The sequence below is a fragment of the Neolamprologus brichardi genome, chromosome 13, assembly GCF_056152115.1.
Source record: "Neolamprologus brichardi isolate AB-2024 chromosome 13, ASM5615211v1, whole genome shotgun sequence".
NCBI lineage: Eukaryota > Metazoa > Chordata > Actinopteri > Cichliformes > Cichlidae > Neolamprologus > Neolamprologus brichardi.
Genome location: NC_142116.1, coordinates 19,582,887 through 19,603,367, shown reverse-complemented (window position 1 = coordinate 19,603,367; position 20,481 = coordinate 19,582,887). Strand labels below are relative to the sequence as shown.

Below are 20,481 nucleotides of genomic sequence, written 5' to 3'. Positions count from 1 at the left end.
AAATAAGACATATAATTCTCATATCATTTACTGTTTCTTTCCCTCCACATTTTATAAACACAACAAAGACAGTGGTTTATTCCAATAAATGACAGTGCTGAGTGTCTACATGACAGTGTAATTTGTACTTATCCGCCTGGAAATAAAGTTTAGAGAGAAAAAAGAAAAAGACCTCTGGGCGCCAACAGCATGGCCAACAACAAAAGTTGTGTTTGGGTCACGTGATTCCCACATTATAGTATACTAACTCATCATTGGACGAGGCTTTTGTCCACGCCCACAACACCCCGTGCGTGTTTCCCGCGAACTACTTGCGTTTGCGCCGTGAAGCTCACTAGCTATACGCTAGCTGGTGCAGAAAGGTTGGGGGTGGTTGTCGTTGGAGTTATTTAAAATACAAACACAGGGAAACAGACTTTCAACTCGCACACATGGCGAAGCAAAGCTCGCTCTTTAATTTCTTCTCCAAGTCTCCGCCGCTAGTCGCCAAACCGAAGCCGAGTCCTTCCCCGGCGGAGGCAGACCTGCCTTCCTCTATAGAGAAGTCCAACTCCTCTCCGAAAGAGCAAGCACAACAGACTCCGCTGCAGACAAAAGACACCAACAAAGCTAAGAAGGAAAGTAAGTCCAAGCCAGCGAGCGGAGGATTCAAGAAACTATTTGGCGACAAGGCCCAAACAACCAAAGAAAGGTGAGTGAGTTTGGGAGCCGTGTAGTTGCTGGAGTCGGGTTTCGTACAGTTTTCCTTCCCTGTGCTAAAATTGTTTGCAGACCCCCGGAAACACCAGCGTAAGTTCTCTTTTTAAATTAAGGTATTAAGACCGCTTAAAACGAGAGCTGACAGAAAATAAATAAAGAAAATGTAGTGTGACCTTTCCTTTGTGCTACGGACACGTGAAATTGGGGGTGACTCGAGCAGAACAATGCTGGCTGTTGGGTCAAATCAATGCTAATGCCTGTATTTATCAAAGTGGTGGGTGTGTGGACTTATCACTATCTTCTATCATAGTTTAGACTGTTTGGGCCATCTCAAGTGGGCACCACACCCCTACCCACGATAGGGGGAAATGATTTTTGACATGTGGCCGTGTGTGCTTTTAAGATAAAAGGATTTGCAAAACCGAGTTATCACAAGTGAATTGCAACTGCTTTTGTCTTTCCTGCACCTCTGTTTTAAACTGATTATTATATTTAAGAGGGGCATGTTGGACTAATAAAGGTCCAAGCTGGTGTTGTGGTGTTGCTTTTCCACTCCATTCAAGAGATCGACTGTAACACACAATGAGTCACGTTTAAACGTAATTTTTACAACATTGAAAGATGTGTGAAAGTGTCTTTGTTCTTCTTATCCTCAGCAGCCCTCCATGCTTATTCAGTGCTGGTGCCCTTGTGTGGGCAAAAATGGAAGGGCACCCCTGGTGGCCGTGCATGGTGGTACCCCAGCCTCTGACTGGGCAGGAGATGAGGGGCCGTGGTCGTGACCAGCGCATACACGTTCATTTCTTTGATGAACCTCCAACAAGAGGATGGGTCAGCTCTAATAGAGTCAGAGAGTACCAAGGTTGGTTGTTCCTAGTTGCAAGTGCATCAGTGGCTTGCATCCATTTTGGGGCCATTGTTGCTGCTGCTGTCTGCTCAGAGTAAGCTGGAATTTCTTTGTATGATTTGCACAGGCTCTGACAGCAGTGATGCTAAACCTGGAGGAGTCTACTTCTGTGGAAAACCTGTAATCCGTCGTGCAATGGAGCTGGCTGATGGAGTTATGTTTGACAGCCCAGAAAAAAGATTAAAGATACCTCTCTGCACGGACCCATCTGATGCAGAAGAGGATGATGATGAAGAAATGGAGGTTACCCGATAATTTCTGAATATAATATTTCACCAGTGTGGTCATGAAGTCTAAATTCTCCTGTAATATTAAAAGTAATGTTATTCCCAGGGCAGCAGCCTTAGTCGCATGGTGTAATTATCAGCTTATCATTACTGGTCAGTAATGCAAGTTTTTTTTTTTTAATTTATATTTTATTCTTTTTTTTCAGCTTGACAGCTTAGTGACTGATGAAGAGGGCAGTGATGAGTATGAAAGCGAAGCCCCGAAGCCATCCAAAGTCAGTACACGTTTATTCTGTGCATTAATGGAAAAAGGAAGCAAAGCCAAGCGCCGTCGCATTATTGCGGCCTCAGATAGTGACGGCTCCGATGAGGAGTTCAAACCAGAACACGCTGCGTCCAGCAGTGAGGATGAAGAGGAACGAGGGGAGGAAAGCTGTGAAGAGAAAGAAGAGAGCACCGAAAGGTCAGACGTGGAAAGCCCTGTCAAGCCTGTCAAGCGCAAACGTCCTGCAGAAAAGTCGGCTAAAACAAAAGCAAAGACACCTACTGCTCCATCTGTTGCACCTAAAAGAGCTCCAGCAGCAGTTGCAACTGACACAAAATCTCGTTTGTCAGCCTTCTCTGCTCCCGAGAGCTTTGAGAGCCAGGCGACTGGATCAGGCTCCACTGCAGGGGCAGTTTGGGATCATGAGAAACTGGAGTGGTTGCAGGACGGCAAGAGAAAAGACAGCAAACGGCGGCGACAGACAGATGATGACTATGATCGTAGCACCTTGTATGTGCCAAATGACTTTATGAATCAAATCACTCCTGGTATACGTCGGTGGTGGCAGCTCAAATCTGAGATGTTTGATACAGTGATTTTCTACAAGGTGGGAAAGTTTTATGAGCTGTACCACATGGATGCTGTGATTGGAGTCAACGAGCTGGGACTGACATTCATGAAGGGGACTTGGGCGCACTCTGGTTTTCCAGAGATTGGCTTTGGACGTTTCTCAGATGTACTGGTGCAGAAAGGCTACAAAGTGGCTCGTGTTGAGCAGACAGAGACCCCAGATATGATGGAAGCGCGCTGTAAGACAATGCTCAAGCCCACTAAATTAGACCGTGTAGTGAGAAGAGAAGTGTGCAGGATTATCACACGTGGTACCCAAACCTACAGTGTGTTGGATGGTGCTCCTTCAGAAAGCCAGAGCAAGTTCCTCCTGAGTTTGAAAGAAAAGGCTGAAGAAGAAAGCTCCGGCCGCTGCCGCACATATGGAGTCTGTTTTATTGATACATCAGTCGGTTGTTTTCATGTCGGTCAGTTCTCAGACGATCGTCACTGCTCACGCCTGCGTACGCTCATAGCACACTATGCCCCCGCTGAGGTGCTCTTTGAGAAAGGAAACCCATCTGTTGAAACTCGCAAAATACTCAAAGCCTCTCTGTCCTCTGCTCTGCAGGAAGGACTTAACGCAGGAACACAGTTCTGGGATGCTCAGAAGACTCTGAAAACCCTCTCAGAAGAAGATTATTTTAAAGAGGCAACTGGCAAGGAGGAGGGGACTGGGAGCAGCTTTCTCCCCACTCTTCTAAAAGAGATGACATCTGAGAGTGATTCACTGTGCCTTACTCCTAAGGAGGGCTATGAACTAGCACTGTCCGCTTTGGGTGGATGCATTTTCTACCTGAAGAAATGCTTGGTGGACCAAGAGCTGCTCTCCATGGCTAACTTTGAAGAATATGTCCCAGTTGATGTTGAGATGGAGAAAGCTGCAGGACCCGCCAGTTTCTTTGCCAAGACTTGCCAGCGTATGGTGCTTGATGGAATGACTCTGGCAAACTTGGAAATCTTTCAGAATGGGTCAGGAGGAACAGAAGGGACACTGCTGGAGCGTTTGGACACCTGCTCTACTCCGTTTGGAAAGAGGCTTCTGAAGCAGTGGCTCTGCGCTCCTCTGTGTAACCCCACATCTATCAGGGACAGACTGGATGCAGTGGAGGACCTGATGGGAGCTCAAGCCCAGGCTACTGAGGTTTCAGACCTTCTAAAAAAACTTCCAGATCTAGAGCGCCTGCTGAGCAAAATCCACAGTATCGGGACACCTCTGAAGAGCCAGGACCACCCTGACAGCCGAGCAGTTCTCTATGAGGAAGTGACCTACAGCAAGCGCAAGATAGTAGACTTCCTCTCAGCACTGGAAGGTTTCAAAACGATGCAGGACATCGTTTCTCTCTTTGCTCCAGTTTCAGGCGAGTTTCGTTCCACGTTGCTTTGTCAAGCTATCAGCCTGAATAGCGAAAAGAACGGCCTCTTTCCCGACCTCTCTGGTGAACTCAAACGCTGGGACACTGCCTTTGACCACCAGAAAGCCCGCACTACTGGAGTAATAACCCCCAAAGCTGGCTTTGACCCGGAGTACGACCAGGCTCTGACTGGAATCAAGAACTGTGAACAAGAGCTGCTGGATTACCTGGACAAACAGAAAAAGAGACTTGGCTGTAAAAACATGTACTTCTGGGGAACTGGGAAAAATCGCTATCAGATGGAGGTTCCTGACAGCGTCTCGGAGAGGGATATCCCTGACGAGTATGAGTTAAAGTCTACAAAGAAAGGCTGGAAGCGTTATGTGACAAAGAAGAGTGAACGGATGTTCTCAGAGCTGCAAGGATTTGAGGAGAAGAGAGATGCTGCACTCAAAGACTGCATGAGGAGGCTCTTCTATAACTTTGACAAGAACTACAGTGACTGGAAGACTGCTGTGGAGTGCATGGCAGTGCTTGGTAACAATCCTTTTGTTTTGATTTTTTTTTTTTAATTAAAAAGCTTTTTTTTTTTTTAACTACAAAAAACTACAAAAGTTTTCTTCATCTTTTCGATATGTAATTTGTGTTGTTTTGGTTTTCACTACACCGGTCTGTTCTCAGTACATTTCCTGCAGATGTTGCAGAGAAACTGTCATACTGTGTTTTTTAAATAATGATGTTGCACCAGTCTGAGGGCTTGTTAGAAGTAAGTTCATTTGTTTTACACCTTGGATAAGTCTCTGTTTCAGGGAAATTATATGTTGATGTTTGCAGTTATTTAGATTATTGCATAGTTTTTGATTTCTGAAAGTGTTTGTACCACTGAGACACGTCCCAGCCACAGATTTGGTTTTATTAATTTTATTGTAGCAAAGCAGACCTATAAGACATGCATTTAATATGTGCATTTTTTTTAGTTCTTAAATGTAAATAATTAAATGCTCAGTACTTCTTTTTTATGTATGTCCCTTTTTTTTGTCCCCAGATGTGCTGCTGGCCTTGTCTCGCTACAGCCAGGGCGGCGACGGGCCTATGGCCAGGGCAGAGGTCGTGCTTCCCGAGGATGACGCCCAGGTTGCAGCCTTCATTGACCTCAAGGGATCCCGTCATCCCTGTGTCACCAAGACCTTTTTTGGCGACGACTTCATTCCTAACGACATCTTCATTGGCTGCCCTGGCACCGGTAAAAATAGTGAAGATGACAGTCTGGCCTCTTGTGTCCTCGTCACAGGGCCAAACATGGGTGGAAAGTCTACTCTAATGAGACAAGTGGGTATTTTTGACTATATGTATAAATGTATACATACAATTTCATATGTTTTTTTTTCCACAGTCTACATAGATGGTGTATTTGCAGTCTTAGTTGGTCCATATTAAGATAACGTGCTGCTCCTGTTTTACAGTGTGGACTCGTGATCATTCTTGCCCAGCTGGGTAGCTACATTCCAGCTGAGAGCCTCCGCTTCACACCAGTTGACAGGGTCTTCACTCGGCTGGGCGCCTCAGATCGTATCATGGCTGGTAACATCAGAGACTCTTAACATATTAGGAATAATGATCTGAGCTTGTGCTTCATGAGCTGAGGGTGTATTTTCAACTCTGTGCTCTACAGGAGAAAGCACCTTCTTTGTGGAGCTGAGTGAGACTGCCAGCATCCTGCGCCATGCCACTAAACACTCACTTGTGCTTCTGGATGAATTGGGTAAGCATTTATTTAGTTTGCTTATTAAAGCTTATTCACATGATTGGTGGATAGCATAGACTGTATTCTCAGCACAATATTGTTGTGGTGTAATCACTGAGCTGTGAACTGCTTGCAGGAAGGGGCACAGCCACATATGATGGCACAGCAATCGCCAGCGCTGTTGTAAAGGAGCTTGCTGAGAAGATCTGCTGTCGCACTCTCTTCTCTACACATTACCACTCCCTGGTGGAGGATTATGCCAACAACCCTGCCGTGCGTTTGGGCCACATGGTGAGTACAGCAAGGCTAATCACACTTGATACAATGCAAAGTCATTTAGGACTGTAATAAAAAGACAAATAGTACATTTTGCAAGAAAATGAATCCTGAAATAAATAAATGAGGCTATATTTTTATACATTAATGTCAAATATAATATTTAAATGATTATTGCATTCTGTTTTTATTTAAATTCTTCACAGCCTTGCAGCTTTTTTTTTGTTTTTTAATGGGTCTGTGTGTGTCTTTAGTGTGTGTGCCCCAAGTATCCAGTATTAAATTAGTTCTTGCTTTCAGAGTGCATTAATGAGGTTATGTACAAGACAAATGAAAGCAAAAACCTTTAGTGCCAGCAGTTTGTGGCTACATCTGCTCTTCGAGCACAGCTGCATGCCTGGAGCCCTAGCCGCAACCGGCAGCTTCCTGCTCTTCACATTTTGCTGTTTTAGTAACATGGTGCAAAAAATTGTAAGGTTTATTGTAGGGTCTACCTTACAATATAAAGCCCCTTGAGGCAACTGTTGTTGTGATTCGTCACTGTATAAATAAACTGAAGAAATAAAGAAATTTTGAACTCACCGGAATTTGATTGTTTCAAATTGTGCACGGCAAGTTTCATACAATTGCTCAGACACCGATATTTACGGTTTGTTAGTCTGTGTTGCTTTAGTGTATAGTATATAATGTGCACTATGGTGGCATTACTGTAAACAGCTTTGGTATGCAAATTTGTTATGAAACCTCAGGTTGAGCCTTTTAGTTGTCAAGGCATGACAACTGAGGGAGGGATAAGTCATAAATTGGATGAAGGTCTCATTTAGTTCTTATCAACTCATTAGCAAAAGTGTTTAGTCGGGTCATAAAGGAGGATGGCAGCTCATTTCGGACTTTTTACAACCAAAATTGCCTCCTGCTGTTCATTAGGGGGAACAGCAGGAGGCAATGATTTATTTTTCAAACCCGGAGGATTTACTAGTTGTTGTTTATTTATTTTTTTCTTAATGCAGTCGGTTTGTGGGTTTTAAGTATCATGTTTCCCTTTCACCCCCCCTTCAGGCGTGCATGGTGGAGAATGAGTGTGTGGATCCAAGTCAAGAGACCATCACTTTCCTCTACAAGTTCATAACGGGTGCGTGTCCTAAGAGTTATGGATTCAATGCTGCTCGACTCGCCAACCTACCAGAGGAAGTTATCCAGTCAGGACACAGGAAGGCCAGAGAGTTTGAGAAAAGCACCGTCAATCTCAGACTTTTCAAGTACGTATTATTGTTTCGCGTCAGTTATTCTGCGGATACTACAGTGACACACAATGCTGATCTGTTAAAGTCAGAGCATGGTTACTTATGTTCCCTCCTGTCCCCTCATATAGGAAGCTGTGCCAGTTTGCTGAGGACGCTACACTGGACAGCACCCGTTTCACTTCCCTCATTCAACTGCTCAGTACTCTGTAAAATGTTGGTAAAAGTTCAATGCATTTTGTTTTGTTTTCTTGTCATTAAAAAAACACTACTGAATTGATCTAATAAAGTTTATTTTTAAAAAATGACAATGTTTCATCTAGGAAATTAAACCCTTTTAATTCACGCTAGCGCCTACATAACGGTTATTGAATACTTCACAATATATTAAGTCTAGATGTTATGATACATGCATACATTTCAGTCTGTATGAGAACCCACAATCACCAGTACACATGAATTGGGGGAAGGGGGCAATAAAACCAATAAAGCGCTGTATATAGATACTTGTCTCAGCTTCAGTAGAGTAAAAGCCTCTTTAAATTCTCCAGCAACATTGGCAAACAATGGAAAAACGCATCAAAACTTATGCTTTCATAAGACTGCTCTTTCATTTGGAGGACAAAGGAAGCCAGAATTTGTATCCTAATGGGCTGTTAAACAGCATCCGTGCCTGCGATGGTAACGAAAAAGACACCTGTGTCTAGATTACCTACTGAACTGAGATCGATTCACAAAGTAACAGACTAAATGGCATCAGGTCATTTTATTGTCAAATGCTGACCAGGGCCAGAGATTATTAAAAAGAAACCTGTATTAATTAGCTTATCATGGGTTAATTTCCAATCAAGATGCAGTCACATGTAAATCTGTACTGCCTGGTCTTTAAAGTAATGGTGACAGGCCAACAGATACTAAACCAAAAAATATGCATAGATCATGTAAAGCAGACTGGAATATCATCAACAAACACAAGAAGATATACAAGTCTTGTGAAAGCACAATTACACATCTAATTTTTCTGTATTGCAAGTGTAAAGGAGTCAACATTGCTGGAGAAAGTGTTTAGTGTTTTCCTCTCTTGTCTCTGATCTCTTTCACAGAAAGAAGTTAGATACTGCGACATGAGTATAATTACAGCAATTCTAGGGTATAATAACAAAAAAAAATTAAAACACATTTAATAAAATAAAGACATTCAAGTACAGTAAGATTTTTGCATGAAAATACAAAACTACACAAAAAAAAAAGCATTAAAATCAAATCTCAACAGTTGTCTTGAAGAAGAAAAAAAAATGCTGAAGTGCTAGGTCATTTTTCCCGTACATATCATACGAGCACATCGGTTGCCCAAAGATGGAAGCATTGTTGTATTTGGGGGCTTTTGCCTTTTCATGAGACGAGCTGTAGCCTCTTCTGACTGACTCTCCATGTTGGATCTGTACACTGCAGTATCTCAATCATCCGCTTCCCAAAAGCAGATAAGCCTCGGTGGATTTTGTCCAACTCTCACCGGCATCATTTACTTGACCAAATCAACAGACCTACAAATCCCGAATCAGTTGCTCTTCTGCTCTGTCCCACTGATGTCATCTTTTGTCAAAAAATGTAAGGAAAAGAAAATGTGAGGCATCCATAATCACCTTTTTCTAAATGTCTCCTTTTAGAAGATCCGGGTCGCAAGTCTTTTTTTGTTTTACTTTTTAAAGTCACTGTATATTTTTGCCAAAGTGAATCTGTGTTTTAGTTTGGAATTGCTCTTCCACGGCACAATTTAAAGTGTCTTATATGTCCATTACTGCTGAAGCGCAGAAGCACCTCGGGACTTGAGCTCAGTTGTGCTGCAGTGTATTGGACTCTATAGGGGGAGCTGAGTCATACAGAGTGTCTGTGTCATGTGTCGGCTCTCCTGCTAACGTGCAAGGATTTGACAGCGTCCCAGCACCACAGTCACAGAAGAATCTGTAGGCAGAGACGGAGGAGAAAAAGTAATTATGTTTGGTCCCCGAAAACAGAGAAGAGAGTACACCATATTGTATTTAATATGCCTCTATACATCTGTGACTAGTAAAAAATTAAACAGTGTAATCAGACCCCAAGCTTCTTGCAAGCGAGCATGCACATTATTCTCTTTACCATCAAGCAGACAGACTAGTTTTGTTTCTCTTCATTCAATTCCTCCTACCACTGTCTGTATCTTAGCCAAAATCTGCTTATTTGAATTAATTATCAGTGCACTTAGCAGCAAGCTATTTGTCTCGGAGATGGTATCCCTACATCAGCAAATAAAGATGTGGCAGGTTAAGCCAAGCTTGCATTATAAAATACACTGAAACAGCAGTGATCTGCTGCAGCTTATTGATATCCACCATCATGAGAAACAGTGCTGCTGTTTTCCTCTGCTGTGTGTGTGTGTGTGCCATGCAGGGAGAAAGAAAGAGCAGCAATTATTCCTTGTTTTGTGAATGCTGTGTTCTGCTTCTGCACTTTCACTCTGGTCTAAAGTGGGGAACTTCAAAGGAAGGCACCAACAAGCCAGTCTGTCATCCATTTACATCCAGGGTGTATTTAGTTTGTTCTGTTTACTAGCTTGCATCAGTCAGACTTACCTATCGTGTCTGATGAACTCTACATCATGTCCTTGGTGACACTTCTTGATACAATTCACGCAAATGGCGTTGCGGTCTGTTGTGTTACAAGTGTGACACCTATGGAAACCCAAGGTGTGTTTTTTTAACAATCACAAACAAAAATAGCTGAGGTTATTTTTGAGTGCAAGAAGTGAAAAAAAGTTTACCTGTAAAAATCGTGCATTGGGTAGCTGGTGTAACTTGAAATCTTGTACAGGCACTGACCTCTGCTCACAGCTTTTTCAATGGCATCTTGATTGTTCAATATTTTATTATCTGGAGGAAACAGAAATTTGTACGATGATGTTTTGATCCATTATGAGATTTCTGCATTTTTATTCAATAATATTTAAAAATCTTTGCCACTAATACTGTACCTTTCATTGTAACATTGACACCAGACGCAAGAAACAACCCCCCAAAACGATTGTTGAAGATCTGATTGCCCTCTAGAGTCGCCGTGGCATGGTTGGTGATTTCAATACCTAGTTTTACATAAACAAATAAGAATAATCAATTTTCAAAAGACACAGCAATGTTGAAAGTCCACAATAATTAAATTCAAGCATCTCATCATGAGCTATTAAAGCTAGTGTGCATGCATTACCCACCTGCAGCGAAGCCATCAAATATCCTGTTTTTCCGCAGTACTGGGTGACTGTTGGTGCTAATGAGGACCCCCGCTTGGGCATTTCTGAAAATGTCATTCTCCTCTAGCAAACCTAATAACAGAAAATGGACTTTTAATCTGACAATTCACTAACATACCAAAAGATAGGATTACATTAATTTAGGTCTGAATTTCCTAATATTATAAAGCCAAATTGAATCTACACTACTTTTAACCACTTGAATATTTACTCCACTTCCTTTCTGTAATAAATCGGTTACCTCTTCCTCCGTTGAATATACAGATCCCACCATCTCTACCGTCGTGGATTTTATTCCTCCGCAGAGTGGGGTTGCTGTCTGTCTTTATCCACACACCTGCCATTGCATTGTCAAAGATCTCATTGTCCTCGATGAAACCTAAGCCTAGAGAACATATACATGGATGTTTTGTTATTGAGGCAATATTGTTTAAACAGTATATTAACTATGGCAATAAAGAGAACAATAAGACAGAAAAATCTCCTCTTCTCACCTGAGTTGTAAACCAAAATGCCGCCATTCTGGCCTCCCCAGATCTTGTTCCGTCTGATCTTAGGATTGCTGCCCGTCCTGGGGAGGGACGACACAATGGAAAAGTGAGCAGCTGCTTCAATACCACTCTACCAGACCACCCTAACATCAGGACATCGCTCAGGTGAATCTTGCTTATGTTACTTATTATTATTTGTCATGTTACACAAACCTTATTTGAACTCCAGAGTACATGTGATTGTAGATATCATTGTCTTCAAGCACACCATGGCCATTGTCATAGAAGTAAACTCCAACCTGTTAAAATGGCAATGAAAATATATTGGCTTTAATTTAGTGATTCATAATGTGCTTGTACATAAATCTGGTTTATTCCTTTATCCATCTTTTTTTAATTCACAGGATATCAAGTTGGTCTTAGATGGAACTTTGTGATCTCATGACATCAAAATTATGACCATTATGATCAGATGAACAATATACATCCCTCTAGGTGTACTAAGTAGCCTGTGATCTGACCTGCTTCCCGCTGTGTATCCTGTTCCTCCTCAGCACTGGCGTACTGCCCGTTGTAACCCACACTCCTGCCAGTGTGTTGCTGTACACCTCATTCTCCTCAATGACTCCTTGTCCTTTTTCATGCTGCATGGCACAGAAACAAATGGTTTCACCTCATAATAAAAATAAGAAAGCTGGAGTGAAAAACCCTTAAATATGCAAAACAATATTTTTAGAAATATTTACCACATATATTCCTCCATGTTGGCCATCATGAATCTTGTTGTGCCTGACAATAGGGCAGCTATTTGTCCTGATCTGGATTCCTGCCAAGGCGTTACCATAGATGTCGTTTCCTTCAATGAGGCCTCGGCCATCACCAAAAATATAAACTCCACCTTGGTTACCATTAAAAATGGCATTGCCCCTGTTTTGGACAGAACAACAAATTTGAGAACCTGAATAATCGGATAGATTTGAATGCTGACCTGATTTGAGCTCAAGACTTTCAGTTCATACTGACCGTATTGTGGGGTCACTGTTGGAAGTGATCCACACGCCTGCAAAGTTATTCGCAAAGATCTTGTTTTCAATGAACTGGCCGCGACCCTTTTCATGCACATAGATGCCTCCTGTCTGACCATGATGGATCTCACAACGAACCACTGTCGGATTGGCGTATGCCTTCACCTCAAAGCCGGCTATACGGTTCCTATGGATGTTACAGCTCTCAAAGTAACCCTGGAAACAGAGAATGACAAACCTATTATAAGCCCATCAAAGTGGTTTTTCAGCTTATATGTATAAGTGCACCATCATCATGTTGTTTTATGTTTTTCACCTAGTTTATCTGCACTAGTGTTATTTGGCTACTACATATTGTACATTTGAATTTCTTCTCATACAATTTAGTGGCTGACAAACATACACAACATAAAACCATCAGTAAAGTGAATCTCACCATGCCGTGGTCAAATGTAAAAACTCCCACGTCTCTGCCGTGGTGGATGTGATTCCGTCTGATGATTGGGTTGCCGTGGTTTTTCACCCAGATCCCAGCCAGAGCGTTGTTTGAAATCTCGTTGTCTTCATAGATTCCCTGAACGACATGAAGAATTGCATTTAAAATAAACCTACTCGTCCCCAGCTGGCCCTGATCCTTTATGTAAAACCACAGTTTATCCTTTTTTGCCTTTGTCTTATCAATGGCCAGCTTCTTCTAATGGGAAGTTCTTCCTGAAAAGCTGATTGATCAGAATAAAAGCAGCACTGGTGTAAGGCTCTGAAAACAAATGGCAAATCTAAATAACATAATTATAGTTCTTGATTAAAAATAGCAGCTTTTCCAACCAATCCTGTCAACCTAAACATCTGCAGCAATACAGAAAGAATTCTTTGGTCATTCCTGTTAGCTACTTTCTAAGTGACATAAAGGTAAACATACTCTTTCACAAGATGTATAATATTTTTCTTTAGTTTTTTTCCTGTCAACAGATGTATGTTTAAATCATTTGCTGGTAGGAAACACCAAAGTTAATGTAGCAAGTTAAGTTTTATTGTGCATAAACCAAACAACTATAAATCTCCCTGCCCTGTCAGTTATTTGTATGCAATTACATGCTTTCAATGCTACTCAAGGAGACAGTTTGGCAAGAATGTGTTCATTCATTTACATTTGCCAAGGAGACTAATTTGATTCTATAGGTGTGCTTTGCCTCCAGCAGATGACCAGAACCACACAATCAGAAAAACAAGCAAACAAACACTAGAAACTGGGTCTAAGGCCTGAACTCTCACTTCGCTGAATGACTCACTCATCACAAATACATGTATGATTATTTAGACATGTTTAATACTAACTTTTAGCACTGTAACATTATACACATGACAGAAAATAGCAACAAACAAAATAATAGGTCAGTTGTAAGTCTGCTGATTAGTTTCCTTAACCTTATAGATAAAAGACTGATGTGTGTAGACTGGACTTAGACTTGTGATGGTATTCACATATAAAGCAAAGCAGGAATGTACGACTGTGATAGATGCACGTCACTGACACTGCTGTTCCTTTAGCTCTAGTGAAGATGTGAGACTGCTGGACACGCTCAGCAGAAGCTGACATATGCATTTAAGTTCTATATTTAAATAACATGAAAAACAGGTGTGCATTACCTGTGCATGGTCAGTGATGTAAAGACCAACATTTTCGCAGTCACTGATGTTGCAGTGCTTGATTGTGGGACAAGCACCCTGACCACTGACACACACTGCTGACCCCACTGAAACAAGCACGATAATAATATATTAGTCCACAAATGTACCTGTCAAAACAAGCAACGAAAACAATCTGCGCACCATCATGGAAAAAAAAGAAAAAAGAAAATAACACTTCATCACAAACACATAAACACAAGACCTCAGTAATTCTCAGCCATTTTATCTTATGAGGAACCAAAAACAACTTTAGTTTCTGTCAAATGCTCCCACTGACCCCTCTGAAGGCCTGAAAAGTCAGATCTAAACAAAATTACCTGTGCACGTGCTGCGTATGATGCAGTGGTCAATGATGGGGCTGCAATTGACTGTAATCTCCAAGCAATGGTGTGCATTGTGGTGCTGGGCGGATTTATCATCAGGATTAAACTGCAGGATAGAAAACTGTTAACGTTGAATGTGACAACAGTAGCTAAAACAGGACTAACATACATACAACATGGGGGAAAAGGAAACATTTACTGTATATGTGAGGAAAGAAATATCAGAGTCATCTCACCCTAATGGTCATGTATCCAACATAAGCATCTTCTGAGCCTTCCATGAATACAAACGTAGAGTCTCTGGTATTCTCAATGATAACTTTCTCTGCTACTTTTCCAGGAGCTGCAAAAAGACCAGACTGGTTTAATTAGAGACCAGACTAAACAAGGGTGCACTGAAACCGTAACCATGACTGCAAACGCACTTACCAGCCCCGATCATTGTGATAGGCGACTCGATGTAGATCCATTCGTCTGTGTAAATACCAGAGTGGACAAATATCAGGCCGTCAAAGTGAGGCTCCTGACCCCCTCCAAGAGCATCTTCAATGGTGTCATAGTACTGGGGGAAGGGAAAAGAAAAAAGAAAAGAAAAGAACAGGTAGGATGACTGACCGCAACATTAAAGTGGAAGATTTGTTTGTTTGTTTTTTTAAAGTATGTAAAAATTACACTTACAAACATGTTATCTCTTCCTTTGTATCTGGCAGGATTACTGTAAAAGTGTTCTGCAAAGCCTGGTTTTACATGTGCGCCTTTATACTGGGGGAAAAAAAGGGAAGAAACACTACTATTATTCATATGTGGAAGAAGTGAACAATTACAAAAGGATTGTGTAATGAAAAAGATGGAGGAACAAAGGGAAAAGAGACAATTTTGCTGAAGGGAAAAGAAAATACTTAAGATCAGTGTATTACAGAGAAAATAATTGTAAACACTATTTCCATCTTAAAAAACATCCTCTTCTACGCTTTTATTTCAATACTGAATGTCACTTTGTGACTTCAGCTATGTCCACACTGGTAGAATTTACAGTAGCAAAAAGGTCACAGAAGAATCATTCAAAGATTCAACAATGGCCTAGTTTCTGTCTCAACACTGCCTTTAAAGTTGCTCAATAATGCACTACTATATAAAAATTGGATTACATGTACAAGAAGGTTCTACCCAAATGGCCCCACCTCATTCCCTTCAATTTTCTGATTAATATTTCGATGATTAAAAAGGTTTTATTGTAAAAGTATTTCTTAAAACATTTTAGATAATGTGGTTTTCATGGCCTGCTTCATTTAGGACTGAAGCTCTGCAAACATTATTTAGGTCACTTTAGTCTGAAACCAACGCTACTACATTGTATGTCAGTAGTTTCCATACCAACTGCTGAAAACTTTCCTTCCACGGGTTTGGCTGCTCATATTCTTCTGGGTTTATCTGGTAGAATTTCCCTGCCTCGGGGTGCATCATGGGTCGCGTGTATTCAAAAACCTCCATGTACAGCCTCTTCCTGAAATATGAAGGCATACCAGGAGTTTACATCCTTCAATTTGTCAGATTACAATACAGAAATCATTGTTTGGCAAAAATGTGATGACCACATTTTAAAAAAAGTCACGTCCACAATATAATTGTTGATACACTGGACCACTAGCAAAAAGGCTGCAACATTATATGGTGGCTGGGCTACTTTCATTTGTTATTATTAGTAGTATTAATACAGACTACTGTCCTTCTGCACACTAGTAATGATGAGCCAGCACCCAAGACTCAATGAAGAACCACAGAAACAATTATACAGTGTACGCGTGCATGTGTGTGTATATATACATTTATATTTTATTGAGGCATTGAAGACAAACTAATGCAGTGGGTGCTCAAAAAGTGCTTGTTCTGAATAGACTGCAGCTTACAGCATGAGTGGGTTATTGAAGTCATTTGTGGCAGAAGAGAACAGTGTGTCAGCAAAATACATGGCTGGTGCTGGTTGCCAACATTTAGCTGCAATGATTCAACAACACAGGCCGCAAACTGCAATCCAGATTTTTTGGTAAATCGTGTCCACACTTCTGAATCCATCCACTCAACAAAGGTGAATGGTTCACGTGGCATCATGAAATGAAACGACGCTGTATCGATTAAAAAATAAATTGTTCCAATGACGCGTGGGAGGACAACATTAAGCCAAAGTGCTCATCCCAATGACTTCAAGCTCAACAGTGTATGTACCGCAACAAATCGACCAAGTCTGAATTACATTTGTTCTAAAGAAAAGTAAAGCAGTGACACACACCCGCACATCTAATTATTAAAGATGGCTCGCTCACAACATAAAATGAGATTTCTGTTGCTGTTAAATCAACAATAATATCTGGTTTCTGTTGAATTCTTAACATGTAATCAACAATTCAAATTTAGATTAACCACATTAACAAACGCTAATTTAAAGTTAGTAAAGGCTAATGGCTATAGAAAAAGGGTATTTTACCATGTTAAAATAACCTTAAAAAACAAAAAGGGGGGGCACAATAAATACCAAAGGATGTTTTGTCACTTTGTCATGTCTCACCAGAGGATAGGGTCATTGGCCAGCTCACTGAAGCGTTTGCACACACATGCTGCACGGCACAGGTCCTGCTCCAACAGGTATGAGAAGATCTTTAGCACCACCTCATCTGGAAGCTTCTCTTGCAAATATTGCTCTGCTGGAGCTGCTGGGAGAAAGACGATCACTGAATTAGACATGCATGTAATGATTTTCCAATTCCACACATAAAATCAATCCTCGGTTTTTGGGCTATGGTTTAACTCATACAGACACAGCATATTCATCTGCATAACAATATTTTTTTCATGAAACAAAAGATAATGGGCCATGGCTTTCTCATAATGCCAACAGTGTTGAGCTTTTTGGCAGCTTAGAAATTTGATCTTTTTGTCAGTTTACTTCTCTGTTAATTGTACACATAAATAATCCATTTTTTTAAAAGGTATTAGCTCAGCCTCTAAGATGATCTGCTCAGTAGTAGTCACCGTTGTTCGGAGACTGTCGATGACCCAGACGTACTTTTAGTTTTAAACACAGATCATGTAGAACAACAGTATGCACAACATAAGACATTCTGACAATTGTAAAGGCAGAACCAAATGCCATCTAACAAGGCAAGCATTTATTTGGGATGCTTTGGCTGGAGCAACATTATATAAAAAAGACGCCATACACCACAAATAACAGACTTTATACTTTCCAAATGACAAATTTATGGAGTTGCTTCACAATTTTAGCAAAGACATTTTTAGAGAGATTACTCTAAAACATCTTTATACTATAACACAGTCATTTTCCACAAAATTGCCAATCATCATAATAGCTAGGATGGACTGAAGAATAAAACTGTCATGTTAAATCCACCAAAACATGAGTAACTGCCATCGGTTCACTCAAGTTTATACCATAGTTTCTTGTCATATATTATTTTTAAATTAAGCTAGAAATGACATAAGACCCATATAACTATGTCATAACAAGTCTGTGTACCACATAGGCCTCTGGTACTCATAACGTTTCAAACCCCCAAGAAAAGATATAATCATAACATAAAAGATTTAGTAAAAAGAAATATGACACTCTGTATGACATACAACTGCACACTACTACCCAACAAGACAGACTAACAGACTAAATGAGTTATAACTTGTTCTTCTCCAACTGCTTGCACAATTAACCCTCACAAGCTGCAGGGAACAAAATTTTGAACATGCAAGTCAAAAAATGTCTTCTTACTTACCTGGTAAATCTTGACACTTTCCAGAAACTCTGGGACGCTTAGGTCGGTGTCCAAAGTTTTCTGTGGTTGAAGTGGAAGCACCCTGTATTTAAAAAGTCGTAGAAAATTTTTAGAAATGGTATGTGCCTCAAAATTAAATTAACATCCTGTAGGCAGTTATCCATCTCTAAAATTCCTAACAGATGTACCTCCATGCTTGGCTTTGTCGGACACACTGTTCTCTTGGGTAGAGACTTTCTTCTAAGTTGGTATGGACTATTCTGGGCTCCAGGACCGGATTCTTCTGCAACCATATCTGCAGGAACGTCCTCATCTGGAAAAGGTGGAAGATAAAACCAATGATTATTTAGAGCTCGACATATTAAACCAATACAACAGATAAGCCTGTGTTGATGTATTTTCAACAGATTTTTCGGTGTAACATTTTAGTACGCTCATTAGGAAAACTAGTTTAAAACTGACTGTCCAAAGAAACCAAAGACCAAAAGAAACCAAAGAACAGCATAATATTTTTCCTTTTCACTCTGCATACATTTACTTAACCTATGTGGTGTAGCTTTCTCTGCTTTAAAGACCTGAAGCATGTGTCTTTATCTGTAAATACAGACATTAATTTGCATGCATGTGTCGAACATTTGGTTGAACAACAGGCATGACTTCACAACTTTAATTCATTGTTTAAAAAAGAACAACAGCACAGATTCAGATTCCTTTACAGCATTTACCTCATAGGACAAAAGCCAGTAAAAAAGGTTGTTTGACTATTACCTGGTGTGTGAAGAACAAGCTGATTACAAATCTTATCAACAGAAGATTTAAATGATTGGAAAATTGAACTAATCAGAATATGAACCCTCAGCTAAATGAGACACACAGTATGTTTATAAGCCTATTCACCAAGGTATGATGAGTTGATAGCTACCCCAAATCACTGCTTGTTGCTCTGGTTTCAAGGATAACTCTCACTGGCTACTAGGCCTGTAACCACTACAAACAGTCTGTTAGACCCTGCAGCAGAAAAAGCATGCTCTCATATAAAGCTGCAAAATGGACAAAAAGCATATGTTCTGCTGACTTGTTTAACTAAAACATAACAGACACTATCATGTGGAATGGGCAAAGCAGCTGTTGGGTATCTGTTATCTACCATGCCTTGCCCAATGCATCTACTGCCATGAAATCACAACTGAGCTACACTGCAATTGTGGCCATGAATAAATTAACTGAGAAATAGAGATGAAGTCAAGTAATCTAATAAGTTATTTTTATTAAGATGAACATGACGGTTTAGTTTATGATGCTCTATTTTGTAAACATTAACACATCCAGCACATCTTAGGTTAACTGCCAATTGATGCTGTGAGCTCAAACATCACAATATGAGATTAGTCCAACTGTAAATCAGATTAAAAAACAAACCATTAATGTGGCTTATTGGTGTCCCTCAAGAACGACCGGGTCTTTACTATAGCTCTTTCAGACATAGCAACTGTGATTAAATAGCATCCTTTGCAAGGAAATGTTTATTTGGGGGGAAAAAAATCGCTGGTGTTACTCCGTCTGTTAGACAGTGCTACTGTAACAACTAAAACATAATGTGACTAGGCCAAATAAACGAAATAGTATTAACTACTAACCTATCTCGCAATGCCATGTTACTGTTATAATGGACATGAAGTTTTTAGAACGACAGGACGCAGACAGCTAGCCAAACCGGCTAATAATAACAGCTAAACTAGCACAGGCTAGGTTAAATTAGCATGCTACGACAACTGGCAAAACCACTTTATGTCTCCTCCCCTGCGTTTGTTACCCATAGAACCAGCAAACCGATGTTTATCACATGTCATTTTCTATATTAATCGAATCTCACATAACACAAAACACAGCTAAACACCAGCGCGAGATGAGAAAAGCAAAAGAAAGGCCGACTCGGAGAAAAAAAAATCTAGCAAAACAAAGCGCGGCCTGAATGCTAACTACAAACACAAAAGCATCGGTGTTTCCTGGCTGCATAGCGACCCTTGGTGATCGCTCTTACATTCACAGCAACCAACTTTACCTTAATGTGCGCACATATAAACAACAAACAAACGACAGGCGTAACTGCCCAAAAACAAAACACGCAATTCAACCTCAAAACCAGCTATAATTCACTCCAGTAATGCTAACACTCGCTGAGCTAGCATTACCTCTTTCCTGGTGGTTCCTCTCCGGCTGCACCGGGCGCGGCCTCGATACTCGCCTAGGTCTTCTGCTAACGTTACTTGCTCTGACGGAGTTCATTTGGGGTGTTGGTAATCTTGAGGAAATATCGAAGCCTTCACAGCAGAAGAGGCAACGCCGAGGACACCGTCTATGTCTTTTTCGTCAGCATTGCACAATCTGCCATCTTTAGCCGAAGCTCCCGAGAAACGTATCGCGGTGTGTTAACTCCCGTTTCCCCGCACTGGTATTACGTCTAGCCCCGTTCTACTGTAGCAGGAGGAGCCATAACAGACGGGCACAGTCCGTCAGGCCTCAGTCACATCACATGGGAGGACCTCTCGCCATCACGTCGCCTTCCTC

At 40.9% G+C, this 20,481-nt stretch overlaps 2 protein-coding genes across 4 annotated transcripts; one reads left to right on the top strand and one right to left on the bottom strand.

Moving 5' to 3' along the window:
- Positions 1 to 307: 307 nt before the first annotated feature.
- Positions 308 to 7,668, top strand: msh6 (mutS homolog 6 (E. coli)). 2 transcript variants are annotated; one of them, XM_006800808.3, is made up of 10 exons: positions 308 to 691; positions 1,359 to 1,561; positions 1,674 to 1,849; positions 2,040 to 4,599; positions 5,108 to 5,391; positions 5,526 to 5,643; positions 5,735 to 5,824; positions 5,943 to 6,097; positions 7,142 to 7,341; positions 7,455 to 7,668. In XM_006800808.3, exons 1-10 carry the CDS (start codon positions 432 to 434, stop codon positions 7,534 to 7,536), a joined length of 4,128 nt encoding a protein of 1,375 aa, XP_006800871.2. In that variant the 5' UTR covers positions 308 to 431; the 3' UTR covers positions 7,537 to 7,668. The 2 variants fall into 2 exon arrangements, with proteins under 2 accessions (XP_006800871.2, XP_006800870.2); XM_006800807.3 differs by having other exon boundaries at positions 1,356 to 1,561.
- On the bottom strand, positions 7,600 to 20,481 carry fbxo11a (F-box protein 11a). Of its 2 annotated transcripts, none has more exons than XM_006800809.3 (22): positions 20,106 to 20,481; positions 18,102 to 18,226; positions 17,914 to 17,995; positions 16,695 to 16,839; positions 15,506 to 15,635; positions 14,810 to 14,893; positions 14,561 to 14,693; positions 14,368 to 14,474; positions 14,126 to 14,237; positions 13,767 to 13,873; positions 12,556 to 12,693; positions 12,118 to 12,335; positions 11,841 to 12,021; positions 11,616 to 11,738; positions 11,308 to 11,393; positions 11,098 to 11,174; positions 10,845 to 10,988; positions 10,565 to 10,675; positions 10,331 to 10,438; positions 10,121 to 10,229; positions 9,933 to 10,031; positions 7,600 to 9,285 (listed from the first exon to the last, which is right to left on the bottom strand). In XM_006800809.3, exons 1-22 carry the CDS (start codon positions 20,197 to 20,199, stop codon positions 9,156 to 9,158), a joined length of 2,643 nt encoding a protein of 880 aa, XP_006800872.1. In that variant the 5' UTR covers positions 20,200 to 20,481; the 3' UTR covers positions 7,600 to 9,155. The 2 variants fall into 2 exon arrangements, with proteins under 2 accessions (XP_006800872.1, XP_006800873.1); XM_006800810.3 differs by having other exon boundaries at positions 16,695 to 16,836; positions 20,106 to 20,480.

What these genes read in the sequence shown, in the direction of transcription:
- fbxo11a (XM_006800809.3), bottom strand. Translation starts at nt 20,199, where the DNA reads ATGAACTCCGTCAGAGCAAGTAACGTTAGCAGAAGACCTAGGCGAGTA. An exon ending in TATCACAATGATCGGGGCTG is followed by an intron (nt 14,475 to 14,560) that starts GTAAGTGCGTTT and finishes GTCTTTTTGCAG; the next exon opens with CTCCTGGAAAAGTAGCAGAG. An exon ending in ATTTGATGGCTTCGCTGCAG is followed by an intron (nt 10,439 to 10,564) that starts GTGGGTAATGCA and finishes ATGTAAAACTAG; the next exon opens with GTATTGAAATCACCAACCAT.
- msh6 (XM_006800807.3), top strand. Translation starts at nt 432, where the DNA reads ATGGCGAAGCAAAGCTCGCTCTTTAATTTCTTCTCCAAGTCTCCGCCG. An exon ending in TGTGCTTCTGGATGAATTGG is followed by an intron (nt 5,825 to 5,942) that starts GTAAGCATTTAT and finishes AACTGCTTGCAG; the next exon opens with GAAGGGGCACAGCCACATAT. An exon ending in GTCAATCTCAGACTTTTCAA is followed by an intron (nt 7,342 to 7,454) that starts GTACGTATTATT and finishes CCCCTCATATAG; the next exon opens with GAAGCTGTGCCAGTTTGCTG.